This window comes from Mauremys mutica, chromosome 5, assembly GCF_020497125.1.
Source record: "Mauremys mutica isolate MM-2020 ecotype Southern chromosome 5, ASM2049712v1, whole genome shotgun sequence".
NCBI classification, from domain to species: Eukaryota; Metazoa; Chordata; order Testudines; family Geoemydidae; genus Mauremys; species Mauremys mutica.
The window spans coordinates 84036714-84057485 of NC_059076.1; the positions used below are offsets into that span (position 1 = coordinate 84036714).

General features: G+C 39.2%; 1 protein-coding gene across 2 annotated transcripts in view; it reads right to left on the reverse strand.

Moving 5' to 3' along the window:
- The window catches only part of PDLIM3 (PDZ and LIM domain 3), a 42844-nt gene that overhangs the window by 17844 nt on the left and 4228 nt on the right, over positions 1–20772 (reverse strand). For both annotated transcript variants that reach the window (XM_045017994.1, XM_045017993.1), the window contains exons 2-3: positions 5088–5239; positions 2974–3058 (exon numbers count right to left, since the gene is read on the reverse strand). In XM_045017994.1, coding sequence (XP_044873929.1) covers positions 2974–3058; positions 5088–5239 — 237 coding nt within the window. The remainder of the gene's footprint in view (positions 1–2973; positions 3059–5087; positions 5240–20772) is intronic.

Here is a 20772-nt window from a genome sequence, read left to right on the forward strand (position 1 = left end):
ACAATAGTTTAGTTATATATTATAGACTTATAGAAAGAGACCTTCTAAAAACGTTAAAATGTATTACCGGCACGCGAAGCCTGAAATTAGAGTGAATAAATGAAGACTCAGCACAGCACTTCTGAAAGGTTGCCAATCCCTGACTTAGCCTATTTCTTTCTTATGCTAAAGGTTCCTAGTTGAAGTTCCATGACTGGAACTAGGTGAATTATTTTTAGTTTTTTTTTAATTTTTATATGGCCTCTTGTGAGCTTCTGGAGAATGGCTGTGCACCTGCTGAAATTTAAATTAAACTGAACTCTCTGCTAGCATGCTGGAGCAGGAAATCACTTATGTGTTTTATAGCTCTTGTTATTTGTAATTGTAATTTTAGAACTCTCAAACAGAAGTAATACATTTCTCAGAGTCATTGATTGTCATGTAGATTTTTGCTCTGGCATGCATGAATCTTTGTATTATTATTTATGTACTGTTTAATGTTCAGTTTTTAAAAAGAGTAATTCTTGATTTTTTTAATGTTTATAATACTTTACTTACTGTAGTAAACATTAACTTTATATTAACAAAGGTTTCTGTCTGGCAGAGAGTCAAAAACTGTGGCTGGATTTTGAAAAGGGTCCTGTGTTTACCACAACTATGACCTTTGCAATAAGTTCAAGAGAGACTTAAGAACAGGAAATGCTTTTAATAGAACTTGATGATTTCCTGCTTTTGCAGGCCAACTCATGGATGGACAAGCTTTTTAATGTAGTGGATTTTGAGTTTAAAGGAAAATACAGTGCTTTGGGATTTTTTCACTCATCTTTGCATTTAAGGCCTTTATTTAATTCAGGCATTGTATCCATCTTTCTCTCAGTTTTCAACAACCTTTAACCAATGTGACTTAAACCAGCATTTATTATAAATGCACTATAATTCACCAGCTCAGGCTAAGATATGAGGAACATTAAGAATTTTTCCACTATATTTCTTTTAGTAACAGAACTTATATGGCAGTCTTCGGGTGTTGTGTTTAAATATGCAGTAAAATCTCCTTTAATTTAAAGTTTCACCTATTTCAGAAACAGAATTAATAATGTCATTTTTGTGCAGAGTAGATCAGTATGATGGATGATCTAGAAGAATGGTGGGCAACCTGTGGGCTGCATGTGGCCCACGGGCCGACAGTTGCCCACCACTGCTCTAGAATGATAGTACTGGATTTCAAATGTAAATACTCCCGTAAATGGTTCATCATATTTGCTTACAGGCTCAACTACTTTTCTGAAGACCTATCTGTTGCTGAATATATATAAACGTTTATTATTTCCCTTTTAATGGAAGAAGTAGACATGTAAATGAATGTTGACTGTTTAGTATAGCATTGTGCTTTTCAAACTTTTTTCAATTGTGAGCCCCTTAATAATTTTGAATGGAGGTGCAGACCCCTTTGGAAATACTAGATACGGTCTGAGGACCCCCAGGGATCCATGGACCACAGGTTGAAAACCACTGCTATAGCAGAAGCAGTTTTTCTGATGACAGTAATGGAGATAGCTTTTCAATAACTTGTTGCCAAATAGTACTTAACTGTTCAACTACATTATGTGTTTTTTAAAAAAACTGTCTCCTTTAGGCATAGAATTATAATGGTGTAGGCTTATTGTCACTCAGATTTTTGTTTTCTACAGCTTTTTCTATTTGGAGGAAACCCTGACATTACAAAAGCCTTTTCTTCTGTGTATGTCCTAGATACCCCACAAAACTATGCATTTAAAATGGTTTGCATTTAATATGCATTTCTTGATGCCTGGTATCATACTACTAAAATTACTATACTATTTTTGCTAAAATACATTGTACTAGTTAATACAAAGTTTTGTAGGATATTTGGAAAAAATAGGTAGAATTGGAACATTGAGATTATATTCATGTTTAAAAGCCTGTCAGAGCAGGATTGAATCTCTTATTTCATGGAATTCACTGGAATGGAGTCTGTTCTTAAATTTATTGTGGAATAGAGAGTCATGATAATCTATCATGGAATAATATATTGAAATATTTGTTTTGATGCTGTTCTGCCAGCACAATAATAATCATTTTTCAGCTAAGATTGAAATAATACTATTTATGTACTAAGGCTAGAGAATATATGGCAAATGGAACAAAGCACTATGAACCACATGCTGAAATCTATCCCCTACAGCCTCTAGAGCTGCAGTTAAAGTGGATAGTTATAGATTGATCAGTGTGGACCTGGACATCCCTCCCACATGCAGATCTGTACAAAGACTTCTATATAAGTTCTAGGCAGGGGAGAATTCAAACTGATTTAATTTACCTTGCTCGTGTGCAGGGATAAGGACTTTACCTTTCTTAGTTACAGATAGAATACTCCAGTTTATGACTAATCCATTTGATGGCTGTCTGAATAGTTTAGTCTTCCACAAATTCAGAATTTGCAATTTTCTAAACCTCTGTGGCTTTGTGTGGTGCCACAATTGTTTATTGAGTTAAAGATACACAACCTTACTGGACCACCCTGTTCAACTGACTGTCACATCACAAAGACTGCTATGGTATTATAACTGAATAATTTTTATATATGACATTTAGTCCCATCTGAAGAAATTAAAAATATGATGGATGAAATATCAAAAAGAGATACAGCAATTTAAACAACATTAGTATCAAAGGAGATATTTTCTTTCCATAATAAAACTATAGTGAAGTGTAAAGTTTTGAGAGAACGTTTGAGACACTCTGCAGTTTTTCCACAAGATAATTTTAGGTTTCATTTAAATGTAAATGTAAAATTTAAAATGTCAATAATTTAAAATTATGTCCATTTATTTAATACATTTTATGATTTATATCAAGTTAAGTAGACAGTGGAGGAAATGTGCTATAAAGTATTATAATGACAATGAATGAGACAATTTAGAATGTGAAAAGCTGTATTGAAGTATGTTGGTGACTTATAAAACTTCTTACCTGTGGATCAGCTTCCAAATTTATTTTAAAGGGATGAGCTTTGCCATCTTCTGAAACTTGTGGAGACCATAATCTACTTTCTGCCCTATTAATAAGAGAAAAAAATCCCTCCCATAAACATGGCACATATACAGGAAATATATACACTGCAAACTTAAAATCTGAAGTTTTAACATATAAAATTCTTTTGAATGTTTTAACATATAAAATTCTTTTAATGACTTGGACAGAATCTTGTGTTGTTTTTGTGAATTTGCTAGTCAGAAAACTTACTTTGTAAGTTATACATGAACATACACTGTACTAAAGATTATATATGGCTGTATAATAGTTTCTTCTTGCGTTCAGGTTTCAGAGAGGTAGCCGTGTTAGTCTGTATCAGCAAAAACAACGAGGAGTCCTTGTGGCACCTTAGAGACTAACAAATTTATTTGAGCATAAGCGTTTGTGGGCTATAACCCACTTCCTTAGATGCATGGAGTGGAAAATACAGTAAGCAGGTATAAATATACAGCACATGAAAAGATGGGAGTTGCCTTACCAAGTGGGGGGTAAGTGCTAATGAGGCCGGGTCATTGCTAACAAGGCCAATTGAATTGAAAGTTTATGCCCAAATAAATTTGTTAGTCTCTAAGGTGCCACAAGGACTCCTCATTGTTTTTTCTTGAGTTCAGTGATACCAGGAGCAGGCCTTTTGTACCTTTCACCTGAATTAAGCAAGCCTGAAAAACAACCATGTGAAGTTATTACTATTTCAATCTTTTCAATTGGGAAAATGCAGAGACTTATGGCCTGTTTTTCAAAATTAGGTAAGTGCAATTGACATATGTAAAAAGCATAATTTGAGCATGAATTGTTACAGTTTTGTATGCAGATTGGGTAACTGTGCAAATGATCTTTTGCATCCTATTTGGCATGCATAATAGTAGTAATTATGCATGTAAATTTAGAATTTTTACATGCTTAATTACACATATCTTACTCTGAAAATCAGGCCCTAACACTGACATACATCAAGTCAGTGAGAGAGCCTTAAATAAAATGTAGATTCTCTGACTCCCAAATCTGTGCTGTAGCCACAGTACTCTCTCCAATAAACATGTTTCTTGACATGAAAAGGAGAACTGCAGTAATATGGTCAGCATATTTTAACAATTATCTCTGTGGCAATGCAATAACTGAGTTAAATTTTCATCTGTGGCTCATATATTTAAAACACTGATAAATTATGGATTGAGTTTACAGCTGCCCCATGCACAGAATTTTCATCGACCTTAGTAGAAATGTTGTGAGACCTACAGCTGCAGATTCAGGCCCAGAAAACATAATTTTATGAAGCACCTTGCATTCTTGTGATCCCAAAGCATTGCGTAAAGGAATGAGTCATTTCTTATTATGCTATCTGTTTAATTTAGACCTTGATTCAGGAAAACACTTAAGCATTCACTTAACTTATAAATATGTGCTTCAGTTCATGTTGACTTCAAATTTTAAAGGTAAACACATACTTAAATGCCATCCTCAATAGGGATGCTTTCCTGAATTGAGGCTTTAAGCCATGATCCTGCAACTAATTTTGCATGTGTTTAACTTTACTACCATCTGTAGTCCCGTTGATGTGAATGGTACTACTCATGTTAGTAATGTTAAGTATGTGCATAAGTGTTTGCAGAATTGGGGCCCTAGATTGTAATGGCCTGATCCTGTGAGATGCTGTTCCCATTGAAGAAGAGATGGTCAGCACCTTGCAAATTGGACCCCGGGTCTCGTGTATGTCTGTAAAGTTCCATGCTCATTAGTGGTGCTACAAAAATAATACTGATAGTGCAAGATTTATAGACATGATCCACAGCCCATTTAAATCAATAGACAGAAAGTGTAAAAATCCTTATGAATTCAGAAATATCATACACAGAATCTTAGATGCTGGTATCTGTTTAATTAAGAAATTGAATACTATCAATTAGATCATTCCTTATTCTTTTTGAAAGGATCCATGGAATATGTAATGTCTACCTAGACAGTCATCGGATAAGAGGAAAAAAGACCTCAGTTTCTTAACGTCTCCTCCAAAAGTAAATATGATGTTGTGGTCCATGCATATAATGAAATACCTCTCAATTTTGAGACAAAGTTGATGTGATGCTGCTTTAATTCTCTCTTGTGCATCATTATGAGTCATGTTCTCTGTACCATAGCCATCAATAGCTAGAATGACATCACCAGGACTTAAATTGGCTTCTGAAGCCTTGCTTCCTGGAGTAATCTAAAAGATATAAGAAGAACATAATTTATTTTTTACTAATTTTTTTAATTAAAGCACATCCGTGAATCTCCCTAAAAAACAGTAATAGTAATTTTCACTTTTTGAGTACTCTTTGTATTTTCTAATATTTTACCAGGTTTGAGATTAAATGTAATGTAATCCCAATGTTAAAAACAAAATTTACAGCAAGAATATCTATGCTTTTCAGAAACAAGCAAAAAAGAGTGCACACTTTGTCTCTAATTGTTCACTTCTCCTAATTAATTCTACCTGTTGTCTTTACAGCTAAGCTGTCACCACTTGGTTTTGAAAAGAAAATAAGAATTTTTTTTTTAATGCACATTTCCTAAAAAAAAATCCAGCTGCATATAGAAACGTTTTCAGGTTTTATCTGTTTTCCTCTGCATCCCCTTTGTTTTTCCTTTATTTTTTGTGTGCAGCTGTTATATTTTTCTTTGCTTTTTACAATGCTTTTTCTGTGTACAATGGTTTAAATATTTATTAATCTAATAAAATATAAATCCAGACAGAATATTTGCATATTTGCAAACAGGAAAGCCTGGCAGCTATAATTATGACCTAAAAAAGGCCACCCCTCACAAATTCTGGATGTCATCCCTGCCTGTGAATATGAGATTTACACACTTCTAAATTGACACTATATTTCTATACAGGCCCTCTAATTTACAAGAAAAATATTATGGTGACATTTAAAATCCAACCAGATATACCATTTTACACCAAACCAGCATTTCATTTCAACAGATTTGTTAATTCACAGCCTTTGAAGGACAAGATTGTACCTTTTAGACACTGACCATCATTGAGGTTGAAGCAGAGCTACCCCTCTATCCTTACCAAAAGATCATTCTCAACTGCTGGGAAAGAGAAAAACCAGCTTTTAATGGGAGAAGAGCAATTTGTTCCTCCTGTTGGCCCTTTTCAACCCGAGCAGCTAGTCAAAGTTTGGGTCCCTCGGGATGTTCCAGTTGGAAGTAGAAATTGATGGAGTCTGGTATTTTCTTTGATGCAATCTTGTTTATTAACAAGGAATGTACAAAATCCTGTGTCTCTCAATGCAGAAGGAACCAAGAACAAACGGAACATTTCTTAGCTTACAGCCCCCAAGCCTCTTTAGCCAAAAACAGACCCAAAAACCCACTCTCTAGTTTTTTTCCAGGATCACATTGGGTACATCTACCCTGAAAACAAACAAAAAAACAACCATGGCAGCGAGTCTCAGAGCCTGGGTCAACTGACTCAGGCTCATGCTGCAGGGCTAAAAATAGCTCTGAAGATGTTCCTGCTCAGACTGGAGCCTGGGCTCTGATACTCGCCATCCTCACTGGGTTTCAGAGTCCAGGCTCCAGCCTGAACAAGAGTGTCTACACTGCTATTTTTAGCCCTGTAGTGTGAGCCCAAGTCAGTTGCCCCAGGCTCTGAGACTTGCTGCTGTAGTCTAGACATGCCTATTGTGCTTACAGGCTCCTGCTTGGCTTTCTTGCCTCTTCTCCTCTCCCTTGTTATCTGGCCTCTGTTTCTGTGTATTTTCACACCCTTACACACAGCTGGTCACAATACCCAGTTGAACCCTTCGCACACACAGTGCTAGTTTCTGAGCAGACTCTCTTAGGCTTTGTTTTAGTTGTGGCCCCTTAATTGTCTTTTATACTATCTTAAATGGAGGACTTGTTCATACATCAGTTTGAATGAATTTTTAACTCAGCCCATAATAAGGTTTCACCTACACTAACACCCCCCACTCACCTCAGCCTTGTCTGTCATCCTAATGAGGCCTAAATCCTAAACAGAAAAAAATTATTTAACATATTGCTGCTGATACAAGCTTAACTATTTACTTTTCTACAGTATCTTTCTGTCAGGATAGTTTCACATCACCTTTCAGTCAGCCCCTGAGGAATGCCTATTGTTTCTGCTGAACTTGCTGGCTGAAGCAGACCCTGCCTGTTCTATCTGAATGGGGAATTCATCTCTGTAACAAGTTTTCTAGCCTCAACTTCCACAGCTACATTCTCAGATTTGGGGGGGAGGTGGTCAGGCAGGCAAGCTGTAATTCTGTCCGTCAAACTGTAAGAACTAGCCTCTGTGTCCAATATGAAAGGGGATTTGAAACATGGATAGGCCAAGACAGGAACAGTCACAAAAGCCTTTTTCAGTGTGCTGATCACTTTCCCTTTTTTTCTATTTGCTGCTTGTCGGAAACATTCAGCAAACAAACTGGGATCAGTTTTTATTTCAGGTTCACAAGAGCTTTAGCAGCTAAGGATGCCCTGAGACCCTGGGTCTCAAAACAGATTTCAGCCACTCTCTCTCTTTCCTTTTTTGGAAAGCTACCAAAGCATGTAGCTGTTATAATGCCCCCAGGGGCAGGACAATTTTTCCAGTGCAAACCAATTACCTACAAATCATTTATCCCATCTGGGCCATATCTTTAAAGGGAATTTCACAGACTGAATTTGTAAGATACCTTTCCTGACATTGATTATACAGTTATTAGCCAAGTATCAGAGGGATAGCTGTGTTAGTATCCACAAAAACAATGAGGAGTCTGGTGGCATCTTAAAGACCAACAGATCTATTTGGGCATAAGCTTTCGTGGGTAAAAAAACACACTTCTTCAGATGCATGAGTGAAAATTAGAGATACAGGAATAAATATATTGGCACATGAAGAGAAGGGAGTTACCTTACAAGTGGAGAGCCAGTGCTGACAAGGCCAATTCAGTCAGGGTGGATATAGTCCACTCCCAATAATTGATGAGGAGGGGTCAATACCAAGAGAGGGAAAATTGCTTTTGTAGTGAACCAGCCACTCCCAGTCCCTATTCAAGCCCAAATTAACGGTGTTAAGTTTGAAAATGAATTGTAGCTGTGCAGTTTCTCTTTGAAGTCTGTTTTTGAAGTGTTTTTTGTTGAAGAATGGCTACTTTTAAATCTGTTATTGAATGTCCAGGGAGATTGAAGTGTTCGCCTACTGGCTTTTGTATGTTATCATTCCTGATGTCTAATTTGTGTCCATTTATCCTTTTACTTAGCAACTGTCCAGTTTGGCCAGAGTACATGGCAGAGAGGCATTGCTGGCACATGATGGCATATTTCACATTAGCAGATGTGCAGGTGAATGAGCCCCTGATGGTATGGCTGGTGTGATTGGGTCCTCTAATGGTGTCACTGGAGTAGATATGGGGACAGAGTAGGCAATGGGGTTTGTTACAGGGTTTGGTTCCTGGGTTAATGTTTCTGTGGTGTTATTAACCATACTCCCATTATTATTGTTTGACTGCCAAGATCTAAACAAAATCTGTGGGGTTGATCCTTGTATCTCCCCTAACCATTGCCCCTTCAGGTTGGTGTTCCTTCATTTCCTGAACTGGGGAAGGGGCTTTCACTAGACACTTGCAAGAGTCTCTCTTGGCCTATCTTATATTGATAACAATCCTTTCTGTGGCCAATTTTGTCACAGTACCAACGTTTAACTGAACTGTTTCCTTTAATTTTTCCATTATTGCCAATTTCCTTTGTTTTATACACCAAATTTATCAGTTTTTCTTCTTATTCAATAAGGTCCTGAACCAGATTAGAATCTCTTCTTTCATCATACATATGGAACCACAGAGCTGTATTTACAGGGCTCATGGTGATCAGCTTCCATCTTCTACACTAGCAGCTACATTCCCTTCTGGACACTGTTACAAGAAAAGATTCAAGTTCTGTGGACAATTGGATTCCTTTTGCTGATTTTGATCTGCAAGTCCAAGTCCAGCTGAGCATTTATAAATTGGTCCATTGTCAGTTTAGTGTTGAGAGCCTTGATGGTATCTGGCGATGCTCAGAACATAAGTCTTTGCAGGTTCTCTGCCAGCTCACGTGGAATTTCTTCATTCCTTCTACTTCTAGCTCTAGCCTCTTAGGTGTACCTTGGCCACATCAGATTGATGGCTAACTCCAAACTGCATGTCAAGGGCTTGTACCAGGTCTGGCTAATTCAGTTTTTTTTTCTGTGGGTAAGTTCTGTAACACAATTAGAGCTGGGCCACCCAAGTTGGCTGATAGTAATCCCCCTTTCTGTGTCTCCTCCCAGCCATTCATTTGAGCTATAATGCTGAACTGAGCCAAATGAGCCTCCCAGCAGAGATGACCCGTGCTTGCTGATAGTGGGGGAGGGAGGGCGGCAGAGTGAGGGCAGCCAGCTTCAGCAGTGTTACTGAGCATGCTCAGTCCATGTGAGCATACTCTGTATAAGCCAACCAGCAAATCTTGGGGGGGCATGTGACCCCGCATGCCCTTCCATGCGTCACCTCTGCCAGGAAGTTTTTTCATTATTTGAGCTGGCACAAACCGACTTGTCCCCTCTGAGCCTCTGTGGGTTACAAACGGGGCAGAAAATTGTTGTAAATGTCTGGTATTACCCTAGTCCTCTGGCTGGCTCAGTTCCTCATCCAGACAGCTATCTTCCACTGTGCTCTGTGACCCTTTGATTTCCTTCTAGACCTGAATTTTCAACTCAAGTCCATGCTGCACCTCATCTCAGCAAGTTCCAAATTGGCCTAAGTCTGTTTGGTTTCCACTGCTTCATGGAAAAACTTTAGTCAGATTGTTGTTCACCTCATCAGTCTGTTTTACCATTCTAGCCCGGGTGTGTTGCCAATGGGTTTCCCAGTCTGTTCAAGTGTTTTTTAGTTGCAGCTCCATACAACAAACTCATCTCAACATGCAAGTTCTCTCTGAGCCCTTTTTGGGAAACCTCCAGCTCTTGTTTTAGATCTTGTTTTAGGTCTTGTCTTAATTACTTTTGCAAAGTCTCCAGGTCCTATTTGAGGTCTTGTTTTAAATCCTGCTGTCCATTTTTTATTTCTGCAAGAACCTCCATTATTTGTTGCATCTTGGTTCAACAGGAATACCACCAGCTCACAGTCTCTCTACTTGGAAACTAGATCACACTGCTAACACCAGTGTTACTACTTTTTGGCCTGAGCTGCTTCCTAAAAATTCAGTGTCTAGTAGGTTGCTCCAGTTGGGAGTAGAAATTGGTGATAGTTGGGAATTTGTTTAATGCAATTTTGCTTATTTACAAAGAACGTACAAAGTCTTGTGACGGTGAATGCGGAAGGAATCAAGAACAAAAAGAGCAGTTTCTTACCTTACTGCCTCTTCAGTCAACACAAGATCCAAAAGATTTCTTTATTTTTTTCCGTGATCACATGTGCTTACAGGCTCCTTCTTGGGTTTCTCCCCAGTCTCCCCCCTGTTCCCAGTTCTTGTCTGTTCTCAGTTTCTGTGTGTTTTCACACTGCCATGCACCTGTATGAATGTGACCCCTCTTCCCACATGGTACTAGTTTCTGGGCAAACTCTATTAGGCTTTGTTTTCAGTGTGGTCCCTTGACTGTCTCTTACAACAGTCTTAAATGGAGGACTTGTTCATACATCAGACTTGTTCATAACATTCTCAATAGTATTTTGTCCTGGTTTCTTCCATGGTAAAGGAAACATGCTTTAAAACCTGTGGTAGCCAATCAAGAGTTTCTCTAGTGACTAAAAGCAACTATTTGCTGCAAAGATACAGAGACATTGTTTCAACCTGAGACAGTGTTTTTTAGAAATTCTGTTAGGGTGACACAGGGGAATGCTTAGCTACCACAATTTAGCCCTGTGTTAGAAAACTTAGAATCATAGAAGATTAGGGTTGGAAGGGACCTCAGAAGGTCATCTAATCCAACCCCCTGCTCAAAGCAGGACCAATCCCCAGACAGATTTTTACCCCAGTTCCCTAAATGGCCTCCTCAAGGATTGAACTCGCAACCCTGGGTTTAGCAGGCCAATGCTCAAACCACTGAGCTATCCCTCCTCCCCTGTGGCTCTATTATCTGTACCACAGATTTTTCATAAAGCCAGAGAGAGACTGATATGCATCCTTGGACCACCTCACTTCTCCCCACTGGCCTGCCAAGTCCCCATTCATTATTCTGAAGCGGGACCCTGTGTGGAGGCCTCCACAAGCCAAAAGCAATGAGAGAAAACAAAATGGTGCCAACAAGGAAGACCAGACCCCCCTTCTGCACACAAAGCTGGGGACAGCTGTATATAGTGTGTCCCCTCCATGCACAAACTTATCCAAGGTCACACAAGTCTGTGGCAAAGTCATGATCAGAACCTGAATCAGACCCTAAACCCTTAATTTAGGTCCAGTGCCTTAAACATTCCCACTTTCTGGGTCTTGAAAAATCCAAATAGCTATGCATAAGGATCATTTTCATGGCAAGTAGTGGTGGGGACAAAGACAAGTTCCTGCAGAATTTAAGCTTTAATTTAAAAAAAATTGGTTTCTACCTCTTATGGTTGCAAAGATAACCAAACTTGCCCACACTAAGAGCATTCATTTATTATATATTTCTACAGCACCTCGTACAAAAGGGTCCAACTTGGTTGTGGCCTATGGACACTACCACAGTATGAATAATAATAATAATTAATAAAATCAATGAATAAGTACCAAAGTGATTCTAGTTTCTCACTCTAGTAAGAGCTTTAAATTTAAGCTTTAGATAAATAAATGAAAGAAAGTGCTCCTAATTCAGTACATTTGAAAATGTCCCCTTACAAAATGCACCATCAGCTGTTTTCAGGTATAACACTATTTACAGCCAGCCCTGTAAATGAGTTAAACTGATAGGTCTGTAAAGGATGTTAATACATTTGTCTTGGGGTGAGGCATGATTGTGATAGAGTGATCACAGATTCTTAAATCTGAGGAAAGGACAAGAGCAAAGGCCCAGATTCTGAAAGTTTTCAAATCAGTAGGAGTTAGGTACCTAATACCATTGAGAATCTGGGCCAACGTTCTTGCAAATATGAGAGGGGCAAAATATCTGAAAAAACGATTGTAACAAAACTTTGTATTCTTTTACTAGCCCAAGGTTTTAAATTTAGTGCACAATAGCACGCTTTAAAGCAGATTCCAGTGTTTCCTCTCCCCTTGATATGGTAGAATCCTACCTGGCTGAACAGCCAGTGCTCTACAGGCAGAGCCGACTCTAGGCACCAGCGTTCCAAGCATGTGCCTAGGGCGGCCCTTTTCAAGGGGCGGCACTTTTCAAGGGGCAGCACTCCGGCTTTTTTTTTTTTTTTTCTGCTTTGGCGGCGGCACTCCAGCTTTTTTGTTGTTGTTGTTGCTTGGGACGGTAAAAAACCTGGAGCTGGCCCTGTGTATAGGGATTCTTGCTCTCTGCAGATCAGCTCATTAGTTCTCTGGAGGCCTTGTGGAAAAGAGAAGCTTCAGATTAATCTCTTCTCCCTGAGGCTCAGAAGTAGTTGCTGATGCAGTCCCATGTGTGTGCTGGTGGGGCAAGAGTCATCCGGGTTGTTGACTGAGGGTATGGCTACACTTAGAGCTGCACAGCGCTGCCGTGGGAGCGCTCCCGCGGCAGCGCTTTGAAGTGTGAGTGTGGTCGCAGCGCCAGCACTGGGAGAGAGCTCTCCCAGCGCTGCAGGTACTTCACCTCCCCGTGGGGATTAGCTTACAGCACTGGGAGCCGCGCTTCCAGCGCTGGGGCACTGTTTACACTGGCGCTTTGCAGCGCTGTAACTTGCTGCGCTCAGGGGGGTGTTTTTTCACACCCCTGAGCGAGAAAGTTGCAGCGCTGTGAAGCGCCAGTGTAGTCAAGCCCTGGGAGTCTTTAGCCCTGCCCCTTCAGCTCTTTAGAAGTGGCCTGGCCATATCTCTCAACTTCACACTGTCCCAGCTGTTGGATCTTACTAGGGTAGCACTAAATTGATGGAATAGTGTCATGTAAAGACCAAGGGACAGGGGAGATCCCGGGATGAAGGATAAACTGTATTGGGGTTACCAGTGGGGAAGTATAAGTGGAAAGCAAATACATAACTTTTAAAAAATTAAATTTCCCTGCTACAGTTTTTGAATCCCCAGTCCAGTGGTTCTCAACTTTTCCAGATTACTGTACCCCTTTCAGGAGTCTGATTTGTCTTGTGTACCCTACTTGCTTACAAAACCAGACAAAAAAAGTACAGTGTCACAGCACACTGTTACTGAAAAATTGCTCACTTTCTCATTTTTACCATATAATTATAAAATAAATCAATTGAAATATAAATATTGTACTTAACTTCCAGTGTATAGTATATAGAGCAGTACAAACAAGTCGTTGTCTGTATGAAATTTTAGTTTGTATTGACTTTGCTAGTGCTTTTTATGTAATTTGTTATAAAACTAGGCAAGTGTCTAGATGAGTTGATGTACCCCCTGGAAGACCTCTGCGTACCCCTGCTTGAGAACTACTGCTGTAGTCTGTAAGAGTATTGGGGAAGGAAGATCCGTCCTCTCAACAACAGTGAATATAAAGCCCTTCAGCCTTGTTTTCTCTGACAGTATGTGTCTCTTGTACATGGTTTTGGGCTTCCAATGATATTCCCAGGCATCTTTAGTGGTCTTCTCTCTGCCTCTTTAGGACACTTATTTTTACATTACATTACATCCTTCCCGCACCAATGTTGGCACACAGGGCAGACACTAGTCTACTTCGTACCTCCCGGTCATTTGCTATTGCTTTCATATGGTGTGGAGAACAGCTGTTCTGCCCTCCCTACGAAGAGTTCTCCTTAAGAATTCTCTTAGGTACCCTCGTTTTCTCACACCAATTGGTTTCCACTTGACAACTTTGTGTAGAGGTCTGCATATTGGCATGTGATGTACATGCCCCAGATATGTTTAGAGATTTCTTCTGATTCTGGTGGAGATGAGCTGCTGGTTGGTGATTTCTCAGATCTCTTTGTTGGTGTTGAAGTCTTTCCATTCAGTGTCTGGAATTTTTTATAGACACTGATTTTTGAAGTTGTCTTGTTTTCTGTCTCACTTTTTGGTAGATCCCCAGCTTTTGCAGCTCTATGTTAATACTAAGATTATTTTAGTTGAAAATTTTCAGTTTTCTTCTGGTGCTGTATATCCTTGATTTTGATACCTTGTTGAGTTTGGTGAATGCTGTGGATGTCTTTCCTATTATTGATGTCACTTCCTTCTTGAGGTCTCCATTGGCTAGTATGGTGGTGCCTGGGTAGATGAACTGTTCTACTTTCTTGATGTTTTTGCTTTCTAATGTGATGTTATTGCTCGATAGCTAGCCTTTGAGGCTATTTGTTTAGATTAAGGAGAGAGACTTAACATTAAAGCAAAAGGATGACTTGGAGGACTGCTACTCTAAACAAGTCTAAAAATTCGTATTTTGGAAGTTTATCCTAAAGAGAGTCTCATAACACTGATTTGGAAACATGGAATTAAAAACCCTGCAAGAGAGGTTACAAAGATGCATAATTTGTCTGTCTACCTATAGTATTTCCTGTCCGAGGGCAATGTGCATATTACTCACACCTTCCTCAAAAGGAATATCTTTTGCCTTTCCCAATACAATTCCAGTCTATAAAGCTACTATCTTCTAGAAATCCATTTAATTTCCATTGAACCTTTGATACAGGAGTACTTTTTTACTTACATGATAAAACAATATAACACAAACTACCAAATAGCAAAGTGAATACATTACTGGCACAATTCATCCTCATGGAATTAAGTCCTTTTGAAGCTGCCTGTAGAACGTGATAGGAGGTAGAACCATGTCATCTCTCAAATTTGGAATTCCATTATTTCTCTCACTATTTCTCACACAAGTGTGTATGTACACATGTGGTGTATGTACACATAAGCAAACACATGATAGAGATTTAAAAATTTCAGAGACAGATGTTTTATTTAGAAATGTCTTTCTTACACCATCCAATTATTTCTTTTGCTGTTTAACTCCTCTCCCTTCCCCCCAAGAACATTTTTCTGCTGCCTAAAGCTCAGGATTCTTGTCCTCACCTTCAAGGCCCTTTGAAATTCAGGCTTTCCTGCACCTGGTCCTCTCTTATCATGTCACTGCCTAGGCTGCTCATTTATCTTCTTCTCTCATAGTCCCCTTTGAAAATTTTCCCTTATCAGCTCATTCATGGAATGTCCTCTTGAACTGATCCTTAAGATCACTGCTTTCTCCTTTGACAAATCCCTCTTCCTTAGCACAGTGTGGGCACTACTGGAATAATAATAAATTATGAAGTGTAGAATCGTTGGCTTCAGAATTCTATTTCCTGTCATTGCAGCCAGCACTGATGACTCGTCAGGCAGGTGGTATCAGAGCCAAGGGCAGCTCCAGGCCCCAGCACGCCAAGCGCGTGCTTGGGGCTGCTGGCGCCGCGAGGGCGGCAGGCAGGGTGCCTTCGGCGGCTTGCCTGCGGAGGGGCCGCTGGTCCCGCGGCTTCGGTGGACCTCCCGCAGGCGTAGCCTCGGGACCAGTGGACCTGCCGCAGGCAAACCGCCGGAGGCAGCCTGCCTGCCGTGCTTGGGGCGGCAAAAAGACTAGAGCCGCCCCTGATCAGATCCAGTATTATTAATTCCTTCAGATACAGAATAGTCTCTCCAATGTGCTCTGAACAGACCATTATATGTAATTTTTGCCTATCCATTTCCAAATATTCCTAGCTTCCACTGCCAGGCAGTGTATTTATGGGAGATTACTGCACTTTCTAGTACTTAAGACATTTATGCTTCTGTGGTATTTGAAAGCATTCTGTAACTTCCCAGAAAAACACTGCACTCTTTCTTAGTTCTTAAGTATTACATCACATATAAAATTGCTCACTGAGATTTTAATTTTTTAAATACATTTTCCCAGGAAATGACAGATTAACCAAGTCTTGTATTCTTGAAGAAAGATTCCATTAAAAGCATGGAATGTACCAATACCACTGTGACAATGCTAATGAAACTGTCTTTTGTATTGTCTCTACAGGTATTATGCTGCTACATTTCCATGCATGGCAATAAATATTTTATGCATACTTTATTACTAAGCTGTGGAACTCAAAACCACAGGATATAATTGAGATCACTGACTAAATAAGATTCGAACTGTTTATGCTCATAATTAAGGATAAAATCTGCAGTTACACTAGTTAGGATAAAAAATGTAAGGGCTATTATCATGCTTCCAAAAAGCTGACTTTCAGTTGTGGTCAAGAAAGAATCTCCTCCCATCACATTATAGTAATGAACAACTAGTGCATTTGGGAAGATTTCATCTTCCTCTAAAGCGTCAGGTAAAGGCCGCTGCTAAAGAAAGGATATCAGATTAAATGGACCATTTCCCCATTCTGATATAGCAAGTCCAAGGCATTAAATCTATTCTCTATCACATAGCAGTCTCTGTCAGAGATAACTGTCAAGTACACAGCATGTGGAATTAATGTTCGTAGCAGCACAGGTGCAGTTCTTCACTGTGGCATTTTTCTGCTCAGTCATTTGAAAAATGCATCAGGATTGGGGAAGGAAAGGAAAGACAGAGTTTCTACATTTCTGAACCAACTTTAAATTCCTAGCTAAGGATACCTTAGGTGTGATCCTCTGGGTTAGAAAAATGGGTTTTTAGTAGTCAGATGCTCTATTGCCCCCTCCAACATAAATCTCTCTCCCCCAAAAGTATGAGCAAGAGTAGAGTGAAGCCACATAAGAACGGCCATACTGGGTCAGACCAAAGGTCCATCTAGCCCAGTATCCTGTCTTCCAAAAGTGGCCAATGCCAGGTGTCCCAGAGGGAATGAACAGAACAGGTAATCATCAAGTGATCTATCCCCTGGCACCCATACCCAGCTTCTGGCAAACAGAGGCTATGAACTCCATCCCTGTCCATCCTGGCTAATAGCCATTGATGGATCTATCCTCCATGAATTTATCTAGTTCTTTTTTGAACCTTGTTATAGTCTTGGCCTTCACAGCTTCCTCTGGCAAGGAGTTCCACAGATTGACTGTGCGTTGTATGAAAAAATACTTCCTTTTGTTTGTTTTAAACCTGCTGCCTATTATTTTCATTTGGTGACCCCTAGTTCTTGTGTTATGAGAATGAGTAAATAACACTTCCTTATTTACTTTCTCCAAACCAGTCATGATTTTATAGACCTCTATCATATCCCCCCTTAGTTGTCTTTTTTCCAAGCGAAAAAGTCCCATATTATTAATCTCTCCTCATATGGAAGACGCTCCATACCCTTAATCATTTTTGTTGCCCTTTTCTGAACCTTTAGCAATTCCAATATATATTTTTTTGAGATGGGGCGACCACATCTGCATGCAGGACTGGACCTAGTACAAAGCTCTGGGGGACACCACTATTTACCGCTTTCCATTCTGAAAACTGACCATTTATTCCTACTGTTTGTTTCCTATCTTTTAACCAGTTACCAATCCATGAGAGCACCTTCCCTCTTATCCCATGATTGCTTACTTTGCTTAAGAGCCTTTGGTGAGGGACCTTGTCAAAGGCTTTCTGAAAATCTAAATACGCTATATCCACTGGATCCCCCTTGTCCATATGCTTGTTGATCCCCTCAAAAAATTCTAGTAGATTGGTGAGATATGATTTTCCTTTACAAAAACCACGTTGACTGTTCCCCAACAAATTACATTCATCTATGTGTCTGACATTTTTGTTCTTTACTATAGTTTCAACCAGTTTGCCTGGTATTGAAGTCAGGCTTAGTAGCCTGAAATTGCCAGGGTTACCTTTGCAGCCCTTTTAAAAAAGTGGCATCACATTCGCTATCCTCCAGTCATTTGGTACAGAACCTGATTTAAATTATAGGTTACAGACTAGAGTTAGTAGTCCTGCAATTTCACATTTGAGTTCCTTCATAACTCTTGTGTGAATACAATCTGGTCCTGGTGACTTATTACTGTTTAGTTTATCAGTTTGTTCCAAACCTCCTCTAATGACACCTCAATCTGGGACAGCTTCTCAGATTCGTCACCTAAAAAGAATGGCTCAGGTTTGGGAATCTCCCTCACATCCTCAGCTGTGAAGACTGATGCAAAGAATTAATTTAGTTTCTCCGCAATGGCCTTATTGTCCTTGAGTGCTCCTTTAGCATTTTGATTGTCCAGTGGCCCCACTGGTTATTTAGCAGGCTTCCTGCTTCTGATGTACTTAACAAGGGGGGGGAGGGATAGCTCAGTGGTTTGAGCATTGGCCTGCTACACCCAGGGTTGTGAGTTCAATCCTTGAGGAGGCCACTGGGGCAGAAATTGGTCCTGCTAGTGAAGGCAGGGGGCTGGACTTGATGACCTTTCAAGGTCCCTTCCAGTTCTAGGAGATTGGTATATCTCCAAAAAATGTAAATGTATAACATTTTTTTTGCTATTACTTTTTGAGTCTTTGGCTAGCTGTTCTTCAAATTCTTTTTTGGCCTTCCTAATTATATTTTTACACTTCATTTGCCAGAGTTTATGCTCCTTTCTATTTTTCTCACTAGGATTTAACGTTAAAGGATGCCTTTTTGCCTCTCACTGCTTCTTTTACTTTGCTGTTTAGCCACGGTGGCTCCTTTTTTTGTTCTCTTACTATGTTTTTTAATTTGGGGTATACATTTAAGTTGAGCCTCTGTTATGGTGTCTTTAAAAAGTTTCCATGCAGCTTGCAGGGATTTTACTTTTGGTGCTGTACCTTTTAATTTCTGTTTAACTAACCTCCTCATTTTTGTGTAGTTCCCCTTTCTGAAATTAAATGCTACAGTGTTAGGGTGCAGTGGTGTTTTCCCCGCCACAGGGATGTTAAATTTAATTATATTATGGTCACTATTACTAAGCGGTCCAACTGTATTCACCTCTTGGACCTGATCCTGTGCTCCACTTAGGACTAAATCAAGAATTGCCTCTCCTCTTGTGAGTTCCAGGACTAGCTGCTCCAAGAAGCAGTCATTTAACCAACAAAGGGGAGAAATTATTTTGTAATGAAATATAAAGACACGAAATCTGTTGTTGAAATTTGAAATGTAAAAGAGGTATGAAATAAAATAAAAATTTCCTAGAGTGGAAATTCTGGTGATAGTAGCAGAAAACACCACTAAATTAATGTAAAGTATGAGTTTTCCCTTGGAGCATATGTACAAGCAACAAACCAAAAAAGTAAAGAATTAGTCACATAATTAATGTATACTAATATATGTATTGTTGATATTTCCAATGCACCTATCACCATAGAATCTAGGGCCCAGATTATTTTGAAAGGTAGTTAAGAATTGTTCCACTCAGCATTGCAGGACCTAAGAGGGCCGGGTTTTAATAAATGGATTGAAATCAGTGGGAGTTAAGTGCCTAAGTACCTTAGCCTGATATAGATGACTGGCACAATACATTGGATATATCAGTAGACTAGATTTGTAGTAACAGAATCTAAACCCCAATGTATGTCACTCTTAATGTTTTTATTTATTGAGATCAAAGTCTATAAAACAGTGTGCCAAATTTTTCAAAACCTGCCATCTAAACTATTTATTTAACCAATATTTGAACATTCAAAGGGCATTTAGGTTACAAATCCCCATTTTGCATGTGTAAATGGGGGATTTGTGAAGCATAATTCTTGCATCCAGTTTTAAACATCTGGGCTGGGATTTTCAAAGGCACTCAGAGTAGATAGGAACTCATTTCCCACTGAATTTCAATTGGAATTGGGCGTCTAGCTTTTTAGTCCCCTTAGTCCATAGTATTGTGTGTTTATTGGTCTAGTGTGCTGTGAATCTAAATCTCTTCTCAGATTTAAAAAAATAAAGAGGAGGAAAATAGGGACATGTATCAGATATGCAAACATTTTGTGGATTAGATAACAACTTTACTCATGTGGAGTAATTTTCTTCAATTATAGGATTTTGAGAAAAATATTTTCTTTCTGCAGTGCATTTATTCTGTATATTGATTTGTAAATTGCTTTGGGACACTGAATTATGAATACTTCATAATCCACCTCTTTTGAAGAGAATAAAAAAGACAGTCTTTGCATCTGTGTTACAAGAAAATGTATATAGGTGAAACAGAAGTAATGTGTGTATACATAGTGAGGAGCCATTCAGCTCTATAGCAGAACATTAAGACTGTGAAACTCTGAAGTTGATGAAGGTATCTCCTGCTCCCTCAAACATCATTTTTACACTTATCCATAATTATTTTGTTTAAAGGGAGTTACATTCTTAGAATGCATTATTCTTTTTATCTCAACTGTTCCCTCAACACACAGACACTCTCTCTCTCTCTTCCCTGCTTCCACCCAGGCATACTCAAGGCCTACTCTTAAGCAAATTGAAATAATTTAATTGGCTTTAGTCAGTGGGCTTTGGATGGTTCCATAGACATAACATAAATGTAGGTAAGTTAAGTCCCAAAAATTTCAGCAGTTGTTTTCATTTTTCTTATTAATTTTTTGCTTCTTGCTTTTTATGTCATTATGTCCTGCAAATAAACACATTCATTTAACTTCTATACTTAGCCCTTCCTGAATATCATACTCTGTGGTTTTACGTTTGCTTGAAACACTCAAGAGGATTGTCTTACTGTGTTTGGTTAGGTAAATCACGCATGGGTTTTTGAGATGACCTCTGTTCTCTAAACAGGTGTACGATGATCCCTGATAGCCTTACACAT